Source organism: Lepidochelys olivacea (genome assembly GCF_965140295.1).
Source record: "Lepidochelys olivacea isolate rLepOli2 genome assembly, chromosome: 7".
Taxonomy (NCBI): domain Eukaryota; kingdom Metazoa; phylum Chordata; order Testudines; family Cheloniidae; genus Lepidochelys; species Lepidochelys olivacea.
Genome location: NC_140417.1, coordinates 94,951,148 through 94,973,875, shown reverse-complemented (window position 1 = coordinate 94,973,875; position 22,728 = coordinate 94,951,148). Strand labels below are relative to the sequence as shown.

Sequence of the window (22,728 nt, the reverse complement as noted above, 5' to 3'; positions counted from 1 at the left end):
GGTCCTGGGCAATTTTAACCTTTTTCTGATATTTCGCAGTAACCTCACTCCTGCAGATTAGGAAGGAAAATTCCTTATCCAAAAAACTCATTTCCATGGGTTTATTTTGGATATGCTTGTGACTTAAGCTTCCTGTTGTTTGCGTGATAAACATCATGTGATGCACCATCCTAAGTGGTATAAATTGCGATGGCCACATTTCTCATGAATGATAAAGCACATAGTATCTATTTAGAGAAAATAAAATTGATTCTTCTTAATAACACCCATGGAGAAGCAATTAAAAGTCTCCCTGCCTATTTATGTTATTTGGCTTTTACATTTAAATAGGTAGGGAAAGCAGATTTCAGTATTAAGGCCTGGACTGTGGCTTTCCCACAAGAGCCACGAAAGGGGCCATATAAGTCCCTTGGAGGCCTTGTTTATATAAGTAAGCTGACCTGGTGTAACAAATTAGTTTTTAAAAAACAGATTTAGGGGGAAATGTTGCATGGATGCTTATGTTGGTTTAGCTTAATCCTAACAGAAATAAACCACTCAAACCAGTGCAAAAGGCTGTGTGAATTTTGGTTTAACTCAAATCACACCTTAAATTAAACTAGTGAAAATGTCTCATAGGCAAGACCGCAGTCGCAACATGATTCCTGGTTCCTCCTGCTAGAGGAGGAAAATCATCTGTGCACCCTTATAGATGATACAGATTACTTTCACCAGCTCATCTGCTGGAGTGTTGCAAAGAATGCAGAGTAGCAGCCCCACAGAAACTGCTCTCGCCACTACACTGCTACTGATATTAGCAGGTGAGTAAACCAGGCCACAATGGTACCCTCAATGTCCTATAGAAATGGAGCTTGCTCTTCATGCTGAGGAAGATCAGTTACACGCTATTTACCTATCTGCACTTTAGAGCTGACTTATTAAACATATTTTAGCAGAATTCCCCACTCAAATTTAGCTGTGAAGCACACCAAAGCCCTTGGCTTCACTAAGTGCAAAATATTTATTACCAGGATTTCTCAGTTACTGGGGACCAGTCAGAGCTATTAAAAAACCCTCTACTGTATTCTAGAAAGAGCAGTGTCTAGGGGAACATTCCTCTCCCCAGTGTCTGTTCATTATAGGTTTCAAACATTTTCACATAAGAGTATTCTGCTTATCTGGTATCCAAGAGTGAGCCATTTCTTTTCATGTGGCTAAGCAAGGGTACATGCCAGTATAGTCTACCATAATGCATGCCAAAGATGCTCAATGCAGTGAGGCAGTAATATAGAATACTCAGCTGGCCCAAGTAAACCAGCCAGGTTTTTGCATACCTTTTCATAATATAGTTATTTATTCCATCTACAATCCTAGCCTGTTTCCAATTAAGTACAATATACACACTGCAGTCATTCTGTGATTTTTAGTGCAGATAACTTTAGCAGGATATTGTGCTGTTCTTATACAATCAACCACAAGAAGGGGGTGACAGAGCCAGAGTAGTGGTCTTATATCACTCACTCTTCCTGCTGCTGACATAGCAGGATTTAGGTAGTATTAATGCAGTTCATGTTGCAGCTGGTATAAACTACAACAATCTTCAGGCTGCTTTAACTTAGCACCAGGGGGACCAGCTCTGCACAGATGCTGCACCAGGATTGAATGAGTGCAAAGGTGATAGGAACAAGAGTCCCTTCTAAAGAAATATTTTACATTGCTCTAATTGTTTATTTCACTTAATTTTTCCTCCCTCCTATCCTTAAAATACAAAGCACAAACTAAATACATAGTAATATAATTGTCTCTTGTTGATCAGTCCAACTTTTAGCATGTGGCTAGTGTGAAGCTACAGATAAAGCAAGTGCAATCAAAATTAAACATCTAATATTTGTTGGCTTCTCTGAATTTATCTCGAGGGTTTTTTTTGTTTTTGTTTTTTTTGGTTTTTTTTAAGAGGTATTTGGGTTAGTATTGTGAAAGACAAACTCCTAGAAGTGGTAGGTGATAAAATGAGATCTTTTTCAGGATCTTATAAAAGAGACAATTTTACAGCTTCTCACAGAACAGTATTGAAGGTTTTCCCAGTCTCTACAGCATTGGAACATATTGGACAATATTTATTACAGTCAAAAACTGCCAGACAGGCTTTTCATAAACTACCCTATACTTACCTCTTAGGCATGTTTATAAACTCCATGTTATGGGAGAAATTGGATTTTGTCACATTTTGTGTGCTCCCAAGCATGTTTGACAGAAATAAGTATCAAAAACTTTGAATACTGAAATATACAATCACATTTCTAGGGGAAAACAACTCATTCTGCTTACTTACATTTCTGTGAGGAGATGAAGAAATCTGTTCTGCATGACTCATTTGGTAGCAAAACAAATTTTGTACGAATACAGTTGAATGGTAATTATGTTTTGCCCTTTCAAAAAGCCCTACACCCTTTATACTAATTTCATATGAAGTAAAATTTCTATATTCAGCTTCAATTTAATTAGATTAATGCCTTAATGTTAAATTTACGAGTGATTTTGGGAGATTTCAGACATGAAAATCTCCCAAAATCTCTTACATTTTGAAGGCGAAAGAAAAAGATTAAGTGGAATTCACATCAAAAGAAAAAAAGATAATTGACAAGCATAGTTTTTGTGCATGTGAGCAGGTGTATTTTGCTTAACTAATCAATGTAAAGAGGTTTTTAGTATAAGTTCTGATTTTTAAAACCTATCATATATCCCCATAATACATTTCCCAAGCTTTCCTTAGAATATGCAAAGGATGACAAGTGTCAGTACTTCATACAACTAGATTTAATAAGTTGTTATTACAGAAAAAATAAAGTCCAAACTACAAAGTTTAAGCAATAGCAGCATTGAGCTCCATGTTTAGTCACAGTACTGCAGTTCCATACAAGCATTAGTCCAAGCCAAAAAGGTAGAAGCCTTGTTAGGATTACTAGCAAAAACAATCCAAGAAAACATGTAATAAAAGATACAGTACATTTAAAATTAGTTAGCTGAAAAACAAGTACAGAGATCTTAGCTGTGAATACTCTAAAAGTTATGTCCATTATTTTGACAGCAAAATTACAAATATCTAATACTTTATACCCCAACAGAACTACATCCAGGAAAAAATAGCTGAAATGATTATCCCATATTAGCATCCTGGTTTTCTACATGTTGCTAAATTTTGTTTTCATATAAAATTTAAATGTGCCAGAATTACATGATCATTATAGTTCCTGACCAGCTACCCATTTGGGGTATAGAGTAGTTACCAACATGAATATAAAATACTCTGTGGCATGATAGAACACTACAGCAGCTGAGATTGAGAAGAAAGTGTGTCTGGTTTAAAAAAAAAAAGCTGACATCATACAAACCAGTGTAACAAGCAACTACGTACAAGCCAGATTAAACAAAAGAGACATTTGTACAAATCTGTGACTAATCTTTCACTCATATCTTGCAAGTAGAGATGTCACAATACTGAAATATTAACATGGGAGCTTTTCCCAGTTAAGCGGTTTTTTTTTAAAAACTATTCTAACAGAGATAGTGAAATCAGCAAGTTATTTGCTAACAGCATATTTGCAATACAATTTATTTTACCCCATGCCTTGCTAAGGAGGCTATAAAACACAAGCATGTAGGCAGAAATCTAAGCATAAACTTTGTACCACTTAAGAAATTCTTTTATTCCCCCCTTCAATCCTTAAACTCTTTTATATTTGCAAATATTCCAACCAGTAGTACCTAATTTTAGTCTAAATTTTACCTCACTATTCTAGTGATCTAGTCTATACATTACTTATGGAACTGAATACACAGAGGATACACACAATGGCCCAACTCTGGACACATTTCTTTCTACAAGTTGTAGGTGACCTCTATCACACCAGCATACATTAGTTATGAAAGGTCATCAATAAACCAGTTGAAATAACTGATCTCTCCAGAGAAGGTCATTGTATGCCCTGTTTACGCAACACCAGTTTCAATCTGGATTGTTTTAGGCACCAGAGTAAAGAGTCACTGGCTCTGGGATGTGGGTTCTGCCGGGAGAATATGGAAAGGGAAGGGTAGGTGAGCAGCGGTGAAGAGAAAGTGAAGAGACGCTTTCATGGCAGCCACGGATGCTGCGTATGCAAGAGACTAAAAGGACAGACAGAAAATAAAAGCAAATAAAAATTGAAAAAGATGAAGGAGCCGAACAAATTGTCACATGTAGTGGTGATATGGGTTACTGCATTGCTACCAGAAAAGGACATACATTATTTTGCATTAACTATATGGCTACCAATAATACATGGTAACACCACTGGAAAATTATGCAGTTACCTGCGTTAACATGTTTACTTCTTCTACGTCTGTTCCATGTCATCAGTGAAAAATTATGAAAGAAGGGAAGTTATTCAGAAAGGGGATAATTAAATAAATAAATAAAGATGGTGGCAGAATACATTCAAAGGGGATAGGGCAGATTTTAGGACATTCAACTGAAGACAGTGTTTGAAAGAAGAATTTAAATAAGTTCATGATAAAAAAAGCAATGGAGCATTATGCTGAACAGACAGGGTCATAAACCCATTACTTCAGTAGATTTTAGTTCGTTATAATAGCAATAGCATTCATCGGCACTGGTGTTGTATAAATCTAGATAGTGAACTGGTACTGTGACATCCCTGTTTCCCTAAATCATTTTGATAAAGGAAAAGGCTTTTCAAAATATCACATTTTTCTGCTTCATTCTGTCATTTTATTGCCCAATTATTCATTACATTTTCCAATCACTTTATATAACCATTTTCATCATTGCCACACTATTGTAAACCACATCAGCAAGTTAATACATAAAGCTTTGCATTTCAAAAACTAGACACTTTAGTAACAATATTACAAAGGTTTTAGCTTCAAAAATAACTGAAAATGAAAAAAATAAACTTTTAAAGAATTAGCATCATAAAATTAATTTATTCCAAGTAAAAATACAAAATAATATTAATGACATTGACCAGATATGAAAGTCTCTCCCAGAAATAACTATATTAATGGTTGAGAAAGCACTCCTTAAAGAAAATATGAAATAAAAATGAAAAATATGTAAATATGTTTAATTTTTTTCTTAGCAAAAAATCTTTCTAAAAATAACAATGAAAATTTGTCTCAGTACAAAGGCTACATTACTATTGAAAATATACCAGCATGAAGAAAAGGTACATATTTGACAGTAGAAAAATGATCTTAGTGAATCACAATGTCTAAAGTCTGCAATGAAAATAAATCTGCAATAAAGATTTATGCCTTTTTTCTTTTCATTTTTCTTTTTTTTTATACAAACAGTACAAACAGTATTGCACATAACAACAAATAGTCGAGGTTAGGTTAGCCTTCAAAAAAATCGACTAGTTCAAGTCTCACAACAGAAAAGGCCACAATAGGACCTGTTGTACCCAGGGGCTTCTTAATCAAGTTGCAGTTCAGAACACCTTATTTTAAAAAATATTTTTTTTGAAGGACCCTCTTAATAGAACATTAATAACTCAGGGGCACATTCATGTACAAAACAAAAGGGAGCATGTTATAATTTAATAAACTAAAAAAGTTCTCTTTAAAAAATACAAACAGAAAAACTCTCACAATTCTGGTCAGTCGTGCATAATCACACTTGATTATAAATATACAAATTAAGGGAAATATTTCTTCACCTTTTGTTCACAACTTTCAGCACCAAATGGAGTTTGTGTTTACATATTTTCTTTATGACAACTTTGTTGTTTAGTTTTAATCCAACTTTATGCTGTACTGTACATCTTCATCTCTGTCTGTCTCTCTCTCTCTGGGGTGTCTCTCTACATGAAAGAGGGGAATTTCTTCAAAAAGGTTTACTTATTTCACATAATTAGGTAGATTTCTGTAGGTTAGCTATGATCTTTAATATTACAGTTATAAAGCTTTAACTTCTTCATTTTCAAAAAACGCAAATAAGCATGAAAAAAATAAAGTTACCCATCTGTTAAATCATTTTCTTGCAGAATTAAATTAATATATATTTTTCTGAATAAACTTACTTAGAAAATATCATTTTCTTTCCTATATTTCAAAATTGAGGTATTGCAAAAGATCATGTCAGTCAGAAAGCATGCCTTTTTCTTTAAAAAAAATCATTGGCCGACTGTTGAAAACTGTCTAGATACAAAAAGTAGTGCATAACCAAATGTCTTTTACAGATGAAAAAAAAGAAAAGAAAAAAAAAGACAGACATCTGGGCTGGAAAAAACAATATCACCAAAAAGCCCAGAAGTAACCTTGAAAGGGATAATTATAATAAGCATTTTAAACCAGTAAAAAACTATTTTTCTTTTTTCAAAAACAGAAAAGTTTCTTTCAAAGCCAATAATTGCAACTACACATTGACAAAAAAAAAAATCTTACTAAATTAGACACAAACAAGGACATCACAACAAACAAAACCCAGAACATTTAAATCTACTATGCGGTGTCATATCCAGTCAGATTGTCCCCAGAACTGCAAAACAAAGGAGGGAGGAGGGGAACAGTGTACACAGTCTCACAATCGTAAGTACACCAAGTGTGTTTTTATGCTATTATCTACTGTCCCATTGGACATGCTAAATAAATGTCTACTGTGTAAGCAGGTCTTAATTGTATTCAAGCATCACAGGATACATCCAGGGATCAAAGAGTTAACGCCATACCCAGAAAGCAGACATCTCATATTAACTTGTGTGCAGACATTTCTTTAGCACCCCACTTTTTCCTAACTTGCTTTAAAATGTGCCTAGTTTCTCAGTTTGACAGTCTATCTGATCGGTAGTGTATGTAAGCTAGTATGAGCTCTTTGGTCTTCTGGACAAGGTCTGCAGCTACATAAATGGTGCAAGCATTAGGAGAGAGATTGTAACTAAGAGCTCATGTTTTTGTTTATATGCCTGTTATAAACTGTCAAAAGTGTGTTAATGTTGGATATGAGGCTTTAACAGTTAAGTTTGATCACAGTACTAGACATAATCACTTTACTATATAAAATAAATTGCACAATATATAACAGAGCACCGCAAAGTACTTCATCTACCATCCACAAATTTGTTTTAAGAATATCCTACATCTACTTTTTATATTTGCTGTAATATAGGTCATTCTGTAATGGGCTGATCCTAATTTCAGAAGCATTACATTTACGGAGGCATGCCTTCCTCCAGTTAGTAATCATTTTTTCCTTTACTCAGTATTTTGTAGCTTACATAGATTCTTAATTTGTGCATTGTGGGCAGGTTTTATATTAGACATATATAAAATTTATTGCATGCAGCAACCTGATTAAGTAAACATGCAGTCAAAAATATTGACCTTCCTTGGAAGCTTTCTGTATGCTATACTGATCTCCTTTCAGCAGCCATCTCTCTATTTTTAATCACATATTCATTTTTTTAAATTGATACCCTAGCCTGAATAGAGTATTATGGTATTAGTAATACCATTTTAATAGCAGCAAAAGCTATTGCAGCATACATTTACATAACACTAAAAGACTTTAAAAAAACAAACAAACAACCCACCCTCAGCAAAACAAAGAAAAAAATCTGATCCAGCTTATGAGGTATCATCCTTACAAGTCAAAATGGAGAGCAACTAAAGGCTTATTTTCTTTAAGGGTTATTCCTACCTCTAAATGACCCAAACTAATGATTGCTGAATATCTGTTTAAGTTTTTGCTACATCTGCCACCTATTTGTGAGTATTACCTTTGGTAAGTCATCTGCTAGGGGCAAGTCTAAGTTTCTGAAAATAAGTGCATGCTCCAGTTCAAAAATAAAAATAATAATTATAATAAAAAATCTTTATCACATACACATCAACCCAGTGGTGGCTGATGAGAATGGCAGTCTACGTAACGTCACTAGTGACAAGTCTTATGTAGGAAATTAAGGTACCAAGCAGATGTTTGTGTGAATCAAAGTGCAAAATCAGTACAGTTACACTCTGCCGGTTTGTATTATACTGGACACTGAGTTCAGTAATGTGACTGTAAATAATAATAATAGTAATAAAAAGACCCATATCTTCGTTAAAGTCGAGGACAAATGCACAGATTTCCAGAACACTAAGCCCTGAGGCAGCGTTCTCTTCTTTTCACCTCGATTTTATCTACTCCAGTACTTGCTGCTGGGTTTAAGCATAGGGTTCAGCTCCAGCGGAATGGAACATGGCGTGGCCGGTCACCTCCCTCCTTCACCAGTGGTTTGTGGAACTCTCGCCCAGCACGAGAGTGTATGCTTGCCCAGCAGTATTCACAGTAATACTGCAAACAGGTAACATTGGCACAGAAGAACGGAGCAAATTTTCCACCACAGCGAGTGCCCTGGCATTCATCACACATCTGATCATCCAACACATATGGCTTCACTTCCACCTGTAATGGGAAAAGAAAAATTACTATCGGAAAAGCAAATGCTTTACATAGTTCTTTCAAATGCTGGTTAACGGAACAGTATTTTGATTTGTTGTTTTGAAGTCTCATTAATGCCTTTCAAGTTATGCTGGTTGAACCTCAAAAGGCTTTGTGATTGGTATGAAAATTTGGCAGGAAATCCCATGAAGAAGTTTGCTTTGATAGCTTTCCATAATTCCTGCTTTCAACTAAGATGGAAATGTGTGAAACTAGTCTCTCTCTCTCTCCCGCACTCCCTCTCTCAGAATTTCTGCTTCTGGGTGCAAAAGTGTAGAACTGATCAATGAAATTGTTTTTAATTGTTCACTTTATTAATATAACTTCATAAGCAAAGTTTTATGAATGAAACATTCATTCTTAAAACTGGTTACCCCAATAACTGGCTAATTGAGTTTCACTTTCAATCCAATTGCTGCTTAAAATCGCTGAAACTTACACTGTTTCAACATTGTAACTTCTGCTCACTGTTTGTCATTCCTTACACTTGTCCATATTGTAATTCAAACTCCATTTTAACTTGTCCCAAACTCCATTTTAAAATGCTCACTTCATTTTGTAAAAGCTTGCTGCAACCTTCATTTTTGCAAAACCCTGCTATAATCTTACTAGTTTAGTTTAGATGTGTGAATGAGGTACGTATGGATGATGGAATCAACCTCCAGCCCCAGCCTGTCCTGATGAAATAAAGTGTAAACACCCAATGGCTGAAGATGCAGACAACAGCCCTGACAAAGTAAGAGGAGTCCACCCTCAAAAAGAAAAGAACAAAAGTACAATTGAAGAAACATCAAAGCCAGGTCCTAGGCTGAAAGTCAGGTCTGCAACTGATGAGTGATCAATCACACTGAATCTAGAGGCAGCGTGACACAGCAAGACCTATAGACTCTGGATTCAAACTAAAGCCTACAAAAAGGATGGGTGAGATGGAAGACTTTGGAGGGTAACATTCTGCTGCCAACATGGAAGGGCATCGGTGCATGCCCAACAGAGACCCAGCTCTTCCTTGTGCCCGACTTTCCTGGCCCGTTAGCCACCACAAGCTATGAACCCAAGCCACGAACTCAAGCTACATTCAGGACTGGTAACTATATAGCAGCCGCAGAACCTGTGTGTGTGTGTGAATGAACGTGTGAATGAATGTGAAACTGAATGAAATGTTATAGCTGTAACTGACTGCCTACTATGATTCTTTCTGTATTCACAATAAAAGTGACATTTTGGTCTTATCCCCTTTCATAAGATCCTGCTGGTTTTTATTTTATTGGTATAACAAAAGCATCCAGTTGTTTGGATGCACGTCAGAGTTAAGGAGCAGGAAAAAATTGACTTATATTGTTGAACCTCAGATGTCTGGGTAAATTCTTGTACCAAATGGAAAGCAGGGATGATCAGACAAGAACAATTACCATAAAATAGAATAAAAGATTAAATGCATTACCACAATTTGTACAATGTTTGGAAGAGTCACTATCTAAACTATTAACTCTAGAAATTTTCAAAAAATGGAAGTCTGAATGCACCGATGGTACTGTAGGTCCCGAAGGATGCCATGCTAACTGGTTCCAGTCTGCCATATACTTTAATAATCTCTGTGACCAAAAGGAATCAGGGAGCCTCTTGAGCAACAGAAGAATTAAAGGTGCAAAGCAGAAAGATATTTATTTCTCTATTATTTTGTAGGGTGCAAATGGGCTATTTTCACAGTTGACATCAGCTGAGGGCCATAAGCGGACTATCCTCTTGTAGAGGGTCCAGGAGGTGGCTGCTGGCAGGGTACTCTTAGTGAGGTAGCCTCTCTTTTGGAACCGTTGATCTGCCAGAGCTTGAATTTGATGACCTTTTGGTTACATTGCAAATCCCATCAGTTTTCAACAGTTTCCAGAGAGGGTGGGAATGGGGATTTGTGGAAGTTTTTAGTTTGGATTGTTCTTGTACATTAATTTGTGGACATTCGTTTAATTATGGGAGGTGTTGTGGATGGAGGTTTCTGAGTTATTTCAGTTGTTGGCTTGTAATCTACTGGAGAGGAACGTGTGTGCTAATATTCTGCATGTGTTCCCAGAGCTCTGGATGGGCACAATTTAAAGAAATCTAACTACCTAAACCAATTGATAGAGATCTAGAAATGGCTACACAATAAGCAGCCTATAGTGGTCCCACTCAAGCCTTTAATTCTGTCAAAAGCTCAATATTTCTGGACACTATCACAAAAGCAGCACAAATAACCAGGACAGATAGGGTTGCCAACTTTCTAATTGCAAAACCCAAACACCCTTGCCCTGCCCCCTGCCATGACCCTTCTCTGAGGCCCCACCCCCGCCCACTCCATCCCCCCTCCTGCCATCCCTCACTCACTTTCACCAGACTGGGGTAGGGGTGTGGGACGGGATATGGGCTCTGGGCTAGGGCCAGGGGTACAGAGTGTGGGAAGGGTCTTCTGGCTGAGGTGCAGAAGAGGGCTCAGGGTGTGGGAGAGAGTTTGGGTGCAGCAGGGGGCTTGGACAGGGGGTGTGGGAGAAGGTTTGGGTGCAGCAGGGGGCTCAGGGCTGGGGTAGGGTGTTTGAGTACAGAAGGGGGTTCAGGGTGCAGGCTCTGGGAGGAGTGAGAGTGTGGGAGGGGGTTCTGACCTGAGGCAGGGGGTTGGGGTGCAGAAGGGGGTGCAGGGTCCAGCCAGGCAGCGCTTACCTCGGGCGATTCCCAGAAGAGACCGGCTCCTGGGCTTGAGGCAGCCAGGTGGCTCTGCGCGCTGCCCCTGTCTGCAGGCACCACCCCTGCAGCTCCCATTGGCTGCAGTTCCTGATCAATGGGACCTGCGGAGTCAGTGCTTAGGGTGGGGGCAGTGCGCAGAAGCCAGACATGCCAGTCACTTCTGGCAGCCATGTGGAGCCAGGGCAGATAGGAAGCCTGCCTTAGCCCCGCTGTGCTGCCAGCTAGACTTTTAGCGGCTTATTAAAATCTCCTGGATTGCTTTCAATAGCAACCGGGAGATTGATTCTGATTCCGGGAGACTCCTGGCCAATCCGGGAGGGTGGCAACCCTAAGGACAGACTGTAACTGCTCCTAACAATTTCTCTATGTTCCGTGTTTTGTGAGATATTGGTTATCTCTTGTGCTGACCCCTGCTGCCCATCTTACTCATGGCAGTGCAGCCTAAACTGCATTTGCATTATGATCTAGCAGTTGTGGCATTTCAGTACATAGGAATCCCTTCCCAGCTGCCTAGGTACATACCATCAAAGCAAAGCAGAATGTGGAGGTGGAAGGAAGAGTGAAAAATAGAAACAAAACCACCAACAAAAGCCAACCACACAGTAATGAGGATAATAGATTCCCAGTGTTCTATATAAGAACATATAGATTATTAGATAGATCTAGTTTTTGAAAGTGGCTTTCATGAGAGCATTTAAGTGGGAAAACAAGTAGAAGTTCTGTGTTAAAGAAATATTACCTCTTCCAGGCAAAGGATACAAACCATTCATGGATCTATTTCCTGCATTAGTGGGAAGACACTGTTTTTACTTTATGACCAATTATTACATTTCACACAGTTTGAGGTAAGTTATAAAAGATTTGTCACTAAGAAAGTGACCATTTCAAAACTGCATATACCCTAAATATTTTCCTGTTGATGTGTAACCTTGGATTATAGCCACAGTTATTATATATATATATAATCACCAGCAGGAGAGTGAATTTGTGTGGGGGGGTGGAGGGTGAGAAAACCTGGATTTGTGCTGGAAATGGCCCAACCTGATGATCACTTTAGATAAGCTATTACCAGCAGGACAGTGGGGTAGGAGGAGGTATTGTTTCATATTCTCTGTGTGTATATAAAGTCTGCTGCAGTTTCCACGGTATGCATCCGATGAAGTGAGCTGTAGCTCACGAAAGCTCATGCTCAAATAAATTGGTTAGTCTCTAAGGTGCCACAAGTACTCCTTTTCTTTTTGCGAATACAGACTAACACGGCTGTTACTCTGAAACCAGTTATTATATGTTAACCATCAAGCTATCTACCTTGGGACTTAGCTATATATTTTTTATCAGGAATTGGGGTGGAAAAGGAAGATTTCACTTAGCTCTGGTGAGTGCCAAAGTGGTTTAGCATACTGTCCTCTAATTTTGTATTTCATCATCATAGCATTCCCTGTACATATCTGCATGATTACTTTGACATAGCTTTGCTTTAAAGGGTTATTTTTTAGTACCAAAAAGCCCTTTTGATTTACCTTAAATATGAACTATATTTCATAATATTAAGCCTTTATTATGATTTGGCCTTGCCGACATTTCAGTGAAATAAATGTTGGATATGGGATAGAGCAACAATACGCCCCCCCCTCTATTATTCCTGTAATCAGATGATCTCAGAAAGCAGTTTACAAACATTAAACAAACTCTACATCATCCCTTAGGCTTTGTCTGCACTACCACTTTTGTCGGTAAAACTTTGTCAGTCAGGGGTGTAAAAAAACAACAACAAAACACACCCCTGAGTGACATAAGTTTCACCAGCAAAAGTGCTGGTGTGGACAACACTATGTTGGCAAAAGAGGCTCTCCTGCCGACATAGCTAGCACCACTTATTGAGGGTGGTTTAGTTATGCCAGCAGGAGAGCTCTCTCCTGCTGGCAAAGAGTGGCTATATGGGAGATCTTACAGCTGCACCGTAGTAGTGGTGCAGCTGTGCCACTGTAAGGTTCGTAGTGTAGACATTGCCTAAGACATTCTATCCTTGGGTGATGCAATAATGAGGTATATCAGCTGAGTAGGGTACAAATTATCAGCTTCCTGTCAGCTTCGCGAACCAGCTGAGCGGCGGAGAACCAGCTGAGCAGCGGGGACAGCAGAGCAGCACACAGCAGGAGTTTGCCTGGGAGTTCGCCTGGAGGGAGCCCAGTGAGGCTTACGTCTTGCAAACTGTTCTGAGGAAGCTCATAGTAGGAAGGTGATATGGAAGGGGGGGGTTCAGCTGTTGTGACCTGCACTGGATGTGCCATGTTTGTCTTTCTTCCACAGGACAGAAGCGACTTTGTCTGTACAAAGTGCAAGCTGGTCTCCATATTGGAAGAGAAGATTGAAGGTCTGGAGCAACAGATAGCAACCCTGCGTTGCATACGGGAAACTGAGGATTTCCTGGACGAAACTCAGGATAGGCTTCTAGGGGCACAAAGCTCTACAGATATAGAGCAGGTTGCACAGAGGAGCCAAGAGACCAGTGAAGAAGCTTGGCAACATGTGACCTCCAGAAGAGGTAAGCGGAATGTCCGGGTTCCAGTAACACAGACACAGGTAACTAACCGCTTTCATGTTCTCTCCACAGGTATCGTTGCGGAGAGTGGACCAGATGATATGTCTGGGGCGAGAAAGCAGAAGGAGACTCCGCTGGTTGGAAGGCATGAGATGCGCTGTCCTGAGGTTGGGGGTTCCACGACCACCACCCCCAAGAGGAGAAGGCGGGTGGTGGTGGTCGGGGACTCTCTCCTCCGGGGGACTGAGTCATCTATCTGCCGCCCTGACCGGGAAAACCGAGAAGTCTGCTGCTTGCCAGGGGCTAAGATTCGTGATGTGACGGAGAGACTGCCGAGACTCATCAAGCCCTCGGATCGCTACCCCTTCCTGCTTCTCCACGTGGGCACCAATGATACTGCCAAGAATGACCTTGAGCGGATCACTGCGGACTATGTGGCTCTAGGAAGAAGAATAAAGGAGTTGGAGGCGCAAGTGGTGTTCTCGTCCATCCTCCCCGTGGAAGGAAAAGGCCTAGGTAGGGAGCGTCGAATCGTGGAAGTCAACGAATGGCTACGCAGATGGTGTCGGAGAGAAGGCTTTGGTTTCTTTGACCATGGGATGGTGTTCCATGAAGGAGGAGTGCTGGGTAGAGACGGGCTCCATCTTACGAAGAGAGGGAAGAGCATCTTTGCCAGCAGGCTGGCTAACCTAGTGAGGAGGGCTTTAAACTAGGTTCACTGGGGGAAGGAGACCAAAGCCCTGAGGTAAGTGGGAAAGCGGGATACCGGGAGGAAGCACAGGCAGGAATGTCTGTGAGGGGAGGGCTCCTGCCTCATACTGGCAATGAGGGGCGATCAACAGGTTATCTCAAGTGCTTATATACAAATGCACAAAGCCTTGGAAACAAGCAGGGAGAACTGGAGGTCCTGGTGATGTCAAGGAACTATGACGTGATCGGAATAACAGAGACTTGGTGGGATAACTCATATGACTGGAGTACTGTCATGGATGGTTATAAACTGTTCAGGAAGGACAGGCAGGGCAGAAAAGGTGGGGGAGTAGCACTGTATGTAAGGGAGCAGTATGACTGCTCAGAGCTCCGGTACGAAACTGCAGAAAAACCTGAGTGTCTCTGGATTAAGTTTAGAAGTGTGTGCAACAAGAGTGATGTAGTGGTGGGAGTCTGCTATAGACCACCGGACCAGGGGGATGAGGTGGATGAGGCTTTCTTCCGGCAGCTCACGGAAGCTACTAGATCGCATGCCCTGATTCTCATGGGTGACTTTAATTTTCCTGATATCTGCTGGGAGAGCAATACAGCGGTGCATAGACAATCCAGGAAGTTTTTGGAAAGCGTAGGGGACAATTTCCTGGCGCAAGTGCTAGAGGAGCCAACTAGGGGGGGTGCTTTTCTTGACCTGCTGCTCACAAACCGGGTAGAATTAGTGGGGGAAGCAAAAGTGGATGGGAATCTGGGAGGCAGTGACCATGAGTTGGTTGAGTTCAGGATCCTGACGCAGGGAACAAAGGTAAGCAGCAGGATACGGACCCTGGACTTCAGGAAAGCAGACTTCGACTCCCTCAGGGAACGGATGGCCAGGATCCCCTGGGGGACTAACTTGAAGGGGAAAGGAGTCCAGGAGAGCTGGCTGTATTTCAAGGAATCCCTGTTGAGGTTACAGGGACAAACCATCCCGATGAGTCGAAAGAATAGTAAATATGGCAGGCGACCAACTTGGCTTAATGGTGAAATCCTAGCGGATCTTAAACATAAAAAAGAAACTTACAAGAAGTGGAAGGTTGGACATATGACCAGGGAAGAGTATAAAAATATTGCTCGGGCATGTAGGAATGTTATCAGGAGGGCCAAATCGCACCTGGAGCTGCAGCTAGCCAGAGATGTCAAGAGTAACAAGAAGGGTTTCTTCAGGTATGTTGGCAACAAGAAGAAAGCCAAGGAATGTGTGGGCCCCTTACTGAATGAGGGAGGCAACCTAGTGACAGAGGATGTGGAAAAAGCTAATGTACTCAATGCTTTTTTTGCCTCTGTTTTCACTAACAAGGTCAGCTCCCAGACTGCTGCGCTGGGCATCACAAAATGCGGAAGAGATGGCCAGCCCTCTGTGGAGATAGAGGCGGTTAGGGACTATTTAGAAAAGCTGGACGTGCACAAGTCCATGGGGCCGGACGAGTTGCATCCGAGAGTGCTGAAGGAATTGGCGGCTGTGATTGCAGAGCCACTGGCCATTATCTTTGAAAACTCGTGGCGAACCGGGGAAGTCCCGGATGACTGGAAAAAGGCTAATGTAGTGCCAATCTTTAAAAAAGGGAAGAAGGAAGATCCTGGGAACTACAGGCCAGTCAGCCTCACCTCAGTCCCTGGAAAAATCATGGAGCAGGTCCTCAAAGAATCAATCCTGAAGCACTTGCATGAGAGGAAAGTGATCAGGAACAGCCAGCATGGATTCACCAAGGGAAGGTCATGCCTGACTAATCTAATCGCCTTTTATGATGAGATTACTGGTTCTGTGGATGAAGGGAAAGCAGTGGATGTATTGTTTCTTGACTTTAGCAAAGCTTTTGACACGGTCTCCCATAGTATTCTTGTCAGCAAGTTAAGGAAGTATGGGCTGGATGAATGCACTATAAGGTGGGTAGAAAGCTGGCTAAATTGTCGGGCTCAACGGGTAGTGATCAATGGCTCCATGTCTAGTTGGCAGCCGGTATCAAGTGGAGTGCCCCAGGGGTCGGTCCTGGGGCCGGTTTTATTCAATATCTTCATAAATGATCTGGAGGATGGTGTGGATTGCACTCTCAGCAAATTTGCGGATGATACTAAACTGGGAGGAGTGGTAGATACGCTGGAGGGGAGGGATAGGATACAGAAGGACCTAGACAAATTGGAGGATTGGGCCAAAAGGAATCTGATGAGGTTCAATAAGGATAAGTGCAGGGTCCTGCACTTAGGACGGAAGAACCCAATGCACAGCTACAGACTAGGGACCGAATGGCTAGGCAGCAGTTCTGCAGAAAAGGACCTAGGGGTGACAGTGGACGAGAAGCTGGATATGAGTCAGCAGTGTGCCCTTGTTGCCAAGAAGGCCAATGGCATTTTGGGATGTATAAGTAGGGGCATAGCGAGCAGATCGAGGGACGTGATCGTTCCCCTCTATTCGACATTGGTGAGGCCTCATCTGGAGTACTGTGTCCAGTTTTGGGCCCCACACTTCAAGAAGGATGTGGATAAATTGGAGAGAGTCCAGCGAAGGGCAACAAAAATGATTAGGGGACTGGAACACATGAGTTATGAGGAGAGGCTGAGGGAGCTGGGATTGTTTAGCCTGCAGAAGAGAAGAATGAGGGGGGATTTGATAGCTGCTTTCAACTACCTGAAAGGGGGTTCCAAAGAGGATGGCTCTAGACTGTTCTCAATGGTAGCAGATGACAGAACGAGGAGTAATGGTCTCAAGTTGCAGTGGGGGAGGTTTAGATTGGATATTAGGAAAAACTTTTTCACTAAGAGGGTGGTGAAACACTGGAATGCGTTACCTAGGGAGGTGGTAGAATCTCCTTCCTTAGAGGTTTTTAAGGTCAGGCTTGACAAAGCCCTGGCTGGGATGATTTAACTGGGAATTGGTCCTGCTTTGAGCAGGGGGTTGGACTAGATGACCTTCTGGGGTCCCTTCCAACCCTGATATTCTATGATTCTATCTGATTTCCGTGGCCATTGCACATGGATATCTTGATAGAAGACTTGAATGTGTCCTTAAGTTTATAAGTATTTGTTAGATTTAGGAACATAACTAGAAAAATTGAGGGAGAGTTACGGTCCTTTGGCTGAACAACCCTATACCATTTTGATGCACAGTGAGAGCTTTTATAATTTATCAGTAATACCAGCATAAGCCTTTTGTAAATACAGGAGAGCAACTGTCTCTTCCTCTGTTCATAGGAAACTTACTTTTTACACCTACACCAGTGTCCTATGAGAAGGTGCAACTTATGTTCCTTCACTAAATCCCCCTCCCTCCAGAAAAAGCTGTCTGTATATACACACACACAGAGCACTAAAATCCAGCTCATTTTGAGAAGTCCTACTTTTTGAAGTTTATTTTAAAATGTGCAGCTACAATCATATCCTTTACAACAGAAGATATACATGATCTCATTCACTTTGAAGACCACATTTATTGCACTAATAAGATTTTCCTTCCATGCCAGTGACCTAGAAAATCTCAGTTTGGATCATGAAGCAAACTAAACTACTGGACAATTTAAACAGTAGCTTCACATCTTAAATGTTAACTTGGCATCACTGCTAAAAATACCATTAGAATTATCGTCATTTTTCTCAGCCTTGCTATGCCCTATTTTCCCCTCACAAAGCACTAAAGTAATATGTTTAAGTTAAATCTACAATGACTCAGTGTCAAAGTAATTATATGCTGAGCCTAATATTGATACGGTGCATTTGTGACAAAGGAGCATGAGTCAGATTTAATACTGAATTTTCCTTTCATTTGCAGACTAGAAGCTTTATATTTTATTCTTACTATTGAACTTAAAGTTTACCTCCATGTTTACAATTTAAAAAACCTAAGTCACAAATTATTCAGTGTAGTTGTAGCTCTGTTGGTAGCAGGGTATGAGAGAGACAAGGTGGGTGAAGTAATATATTTTATTGGACCAATTTCTGTTGGTAGGAGAGTCATGCTTTCAAGCTTACATAGAGCTCTTCTTCAGCTCCTTCTTCTTGAGCTCTGTGTTCACTCAAAAGCTTGTCTCTCTCACCAATGGAAATTGGTCCAATAAAAGATATTACCTCACCCACTTCGTCTTTAAGTCAGAAATTGAAATTTAAGCTTTTCAGAGATTGACTCTGTCACATTACACAGTACAGTAGAACCTCAGAGTTATGAACACCAGAGTTACGAACTGACCCATCAACCACACATCTCATTTAGAACCAGAAGTACGCAATCAGGCAGGAGCAGAGAGACACAAACACGCACACAAAGGCAAATACAGTACAGTACTGTGTTAAACATCAACTAGTAAAAAGTAAAGGGAAAGCAGCATTTTTCTGCTGCATTGTAAAATTTCAAAGCTGAATTAAGTCAATGTTCAGTTGTAAACTTTTGAAAGAACAACCATAATGTTTTGTTCAGAGTTACGAACAACCTCCATTCCCAAGGTGTTCGTAACTCTGAGATTCTACTGTATAGTATAAATTTAAAATTATTAGAGCACCAGTGTTTAATACTTATATCTGCCAAAAAGTCTACAATTGCTCGTTCAATTAAACATATTGCAGTTCAAGAGCAACACATTCTGAAGTCAGGAATTTTAATTTTTTATTTTATTTTATTTTTTTAAGTGTAGAGTATAGATGTTGATGCCAAACAAAGCAGGAATTAGTACTTTGATTTACTGAAATACCTTGACCAGTATTTAAAAACCCAAAACATAAAACTACAAAACCCATTTGTGAGAGTCAGTTTCAATTTTTGAGGTTCACCCACTTTCAGATCTTATCATAAGCTTCACAGTTTATTAAGTAGCTTTCTGTAACTCTGGAAAATAAACCCAGGCTTCAACTGCTTCTCACTGAGAAGATAATCACCTTGATTTGAGTATCAAATATGAACAAAAAACGGTGTAGGTATTTTTGTGGTGGATTACTATGCTCTGGCAATTACACAGTAGGATTTTCTACACAGTATACTCATTTTGTAAAATCCTATAGATTCACATATTCAAGAAGTCAAGACTCCTGTCAGATGCATTAAAAAAGAAACAGCTCTTATGGATGTATAGATTCTCATTTTTTGTGGTTAGATAAGTTTCACTGGATGACTAAGCATTTTCTACTGAATTAATCTACCCTACCAAAAAGAAAAATAAGGCAACTGTGTCGGAATAAACATGCAAGCCTTTTTTTCATTTCTAATCAGTTCCATCCCTGACGTAGACTGGAGTTCGAGGTTAAGTTAGAAAGAATTTTGTTTGAATCAATTCTGATAACATTGTTTTGCGATAATACTACCCATATATCTTCAGTATAGTTTGTTATTTATACATTAGGCAGAAGTCTGCCAGGCATTTCAAAGAACAAATAAAAACACATGGTCCCTGTCCTTAAGATGTTATAATTCAGTTATAAAGGCACAGGAGAGTTTAACATGTAATATAAATGAGGGAAAAGGGAGTACAAGTATGATAGTAATAAATTCATATGGTTAACTCTAGTATGTCTGTACACACCTTATTTTTTGTCCAACATGTAGTAAGTTATGGGTTGGTTTTGTTTTTTTGAGAAGAATGGGTGTAAAAACACTGGGGTGATAGAAGGTGGGCGATAAGGAACAAAATGATGGTGAGGAGTGGTGGGTTACAATAGGCATGGACAAGGGAGAGAAAGAGGTAGAAAATGTATGCTTTTGACTGTTAAATATATTTGTTTGCTGAAGTTATGCAGGCTGATCATTTAAGAAATAACTAGAAAAAAAATATCTGTCCCATTAGGCCACTATGTGCATGTCTAAGAAATACTGAGAGAAATGCAGACCTAAATTCTGATGGATGTACACATTCAAACAGTGACACCCCAACAGCCTCTGTATTGATGTGAAATTACTCAATTGTATCAGCAGACGCAAATATTCTGTTTATATTTTACGAGTACATGCCCAAATGCTGTAAGTGAAAGCCGGAGTATTTGTTCTCTTCTGGGACAAAAGTAAGTATGTATGTTTATGGTACCAACAAATATGGAAATGAAATCAAACTTCAATCACGTCAAAGTTTCTGTAGTCTCAAATTTCTTTGAAAGAAGAAACAAGAGATTTAATTTTAAGAACAAGGGTGACTGAAAGACTGCCCTCTCTGTCTGTATCCATCTGTTGTCCCTTGTCTTCTACTTAGGGCTTGTCTATGTGAATCTACCCTGGAATAGTCTACTGCATACTGTCTGTGTGGACCTTGCTGAGGTGCATTAACAGTTTGTTAGTGTGTTTTGATCTTTAAAACTGTGCTAGATCAAAACATACAAACAAACTGTTAATGCACTCAGCAAGGTCCAAAGAGACATTTAGCATGCAGCACTCTAGAGCTGGATAGAGTCACACCCCAGTGTGTAGACAGGCCTCTTTGGGGAGGGACTGTCTTTTGGTCCTGTTTGCACAACTATTAATAATAAAATTATTTTGATAACATGACTGATCTCCCATGAATGTTCCTCCGAGTCCTGTTTGCAAACCTTAATAAATCAGCCATGCACTCTAGGGCTGAATTCAAGACTAATTTAATAGGAAATCAGTTTCATGATTTAAAGAGGAGAAGGGGAAAGAGAGGTAACAGTTTCTTCTCTATTTTTTGATGGCATATGCCTCTACAGTGTCATTTAGAAATTAGGATTTTTTTGAATAGTTCTAAATATATTAAATAGAGCTAAATAAGTACAACCTATGTCTGTTTTTTCTTATACATAATTTTGTTCTAGCTGCATCGTTGTCATTCTCAGACATCTTTACGAATCAGGAAAAATAAGACTGTAATAACTATGCTAAAATATGTCAGCTTTCAGGTATGAAAGTAAAATATTCAAGAAACATTATATATTAAGTTAAATAGGAGACTTAAAGTTATGCAAAAGAGACTTGGCAATTCAAAGAAATGTAAATTTTACTCTGATTTATCTTGTTCCCCTTCTAAACATTAATTTTATTCTTTGAAGTAAAGTTATCTTAGTGAATTACATTACACTACTATCTGGAACAGTTATAACTTTTGTTGTTGTTGAGAAGTTAGACTGTACTAGTAGTACTTCCTGTAACAAGTTGGGATAGAGTGCCATCCTATATGTCAAACACACTACTGCTAGTGTCAGGAACTTTGTGTAAAACAATACTCTATGCACTTTAGTTTTCTTTTATTGTTCTTGGTGCCTCTCTGATCAGAGGTCAAAATAGAAAAAAAAATTTTTGAGGTAATCTCCCAAACTCCATCCACATCTGCCCACTCATTACCAGAATGAGATGCCACTCATAGTAAGTTGTGCAAATCTTCATAATATGATAATATCTCTCCTTCCTTGCATGCTTTGGTCAGCAGCAGAATAATTTTAATGATGATGTATGAGTTATACAATAATAATTAAGGAATTTGAATAATATCACTAGGTTTTAGAGCTAACATTTAAAGGTTGTGAACAGGGGCAATCCACACCTCTCTTAAGCACTATTATTTCAGGCTAACTGCATTTGGTTAACCTAAAAAGCAAACTGAACAGTATTTTCACAATTATGCAAGGTAGAGGCAATATCTTAAATAGAAGCTCAGATTCTGGAGCAGCCAACAGGGAGAAGTATTGGCTTGCGGAACTGCTGTGAGTTGGCCCCATTTGTCAGCTGTATCTTGAAGTTTAAAAAACAACAACAACAACAACAACATGTTTTAAAAGGGTGTTATTAATTAGTGATGGGAAAATCTCAAAGGATTCCAAAACTTGGTTACAAATTAGAAGTTTAAAATCTGATCTGAACCACTATGGTCTGTGACTCTTGCCATAGAAGTCTTTCTGGTAAGATTTCCAGTATTCCCTAGTTAGAAATGCTATAGGAATGGTCTAAATTGGCATGTCTACCACTTGTCGTGGCTGAAACCAGGAAACGTAGAGGCACATGGAAAAAAATATCAGTTTTTTTCCCCTCCTCCCCTTCCCTAACCTCAACAAAGGTTCAGTTCAAGTTTTGAGAAAAGATGGGGACAGGTGATTTTAGTTTTCTAAATATGCACACACGTCAGCTTGTCATCTCAATGTGTGAACCAGCTCAGACTAAAAAGAAAAACAACCCACCCTATCTTTGAAGATTATATGTATCAGCAGCATATATTGTATTTTGTTAAATTATTATGAATGTTCTAGGTCCTCAAAAACATGTGCCTAATTTGCACACACCATGATTGCACATACAGTTTCAGTAGCCATGCTATACCTAGCTGGCCTTTGCATATGCAGCTGCAGTAATGCTCCA

General features: G+C 39.6%; 1 protein-coding gene across 5 annotated transcripts in view; it reads right to left on the bottom strand.

Annotated features, from left to right (window-relative positions):
• Positions 1–6,346: 6,346 nt before the first annotated feature.
• Positions 6,347–22,728, bottom strand: part of CPEB3 (cytoplasmic polyadenylation element binding protein 3) — a 189,567-nt gene continuing 173,185 nt past the window's right edge. For 3 of the 5 annotated variants that reach the window (XM_084633815.1, XM_084633818.1, XM_084633819.1), the window contains one exon: positions 6,350–8,422. In XM_084633815.1, coding sequence (XP_084489941.1) covers positions 8,195–8,422 — 228 coding nt within the window. In that variant the 3' untranslated portion in view covers positions 6,350–8,194. Of the gene's footprint in view, positions 8,423–22,728 lie in introns of all 5 variants that reach the window. The other 2 variants (XM_084633816.1, XM_084633817.1) reach the window with 1 other exon arrangement.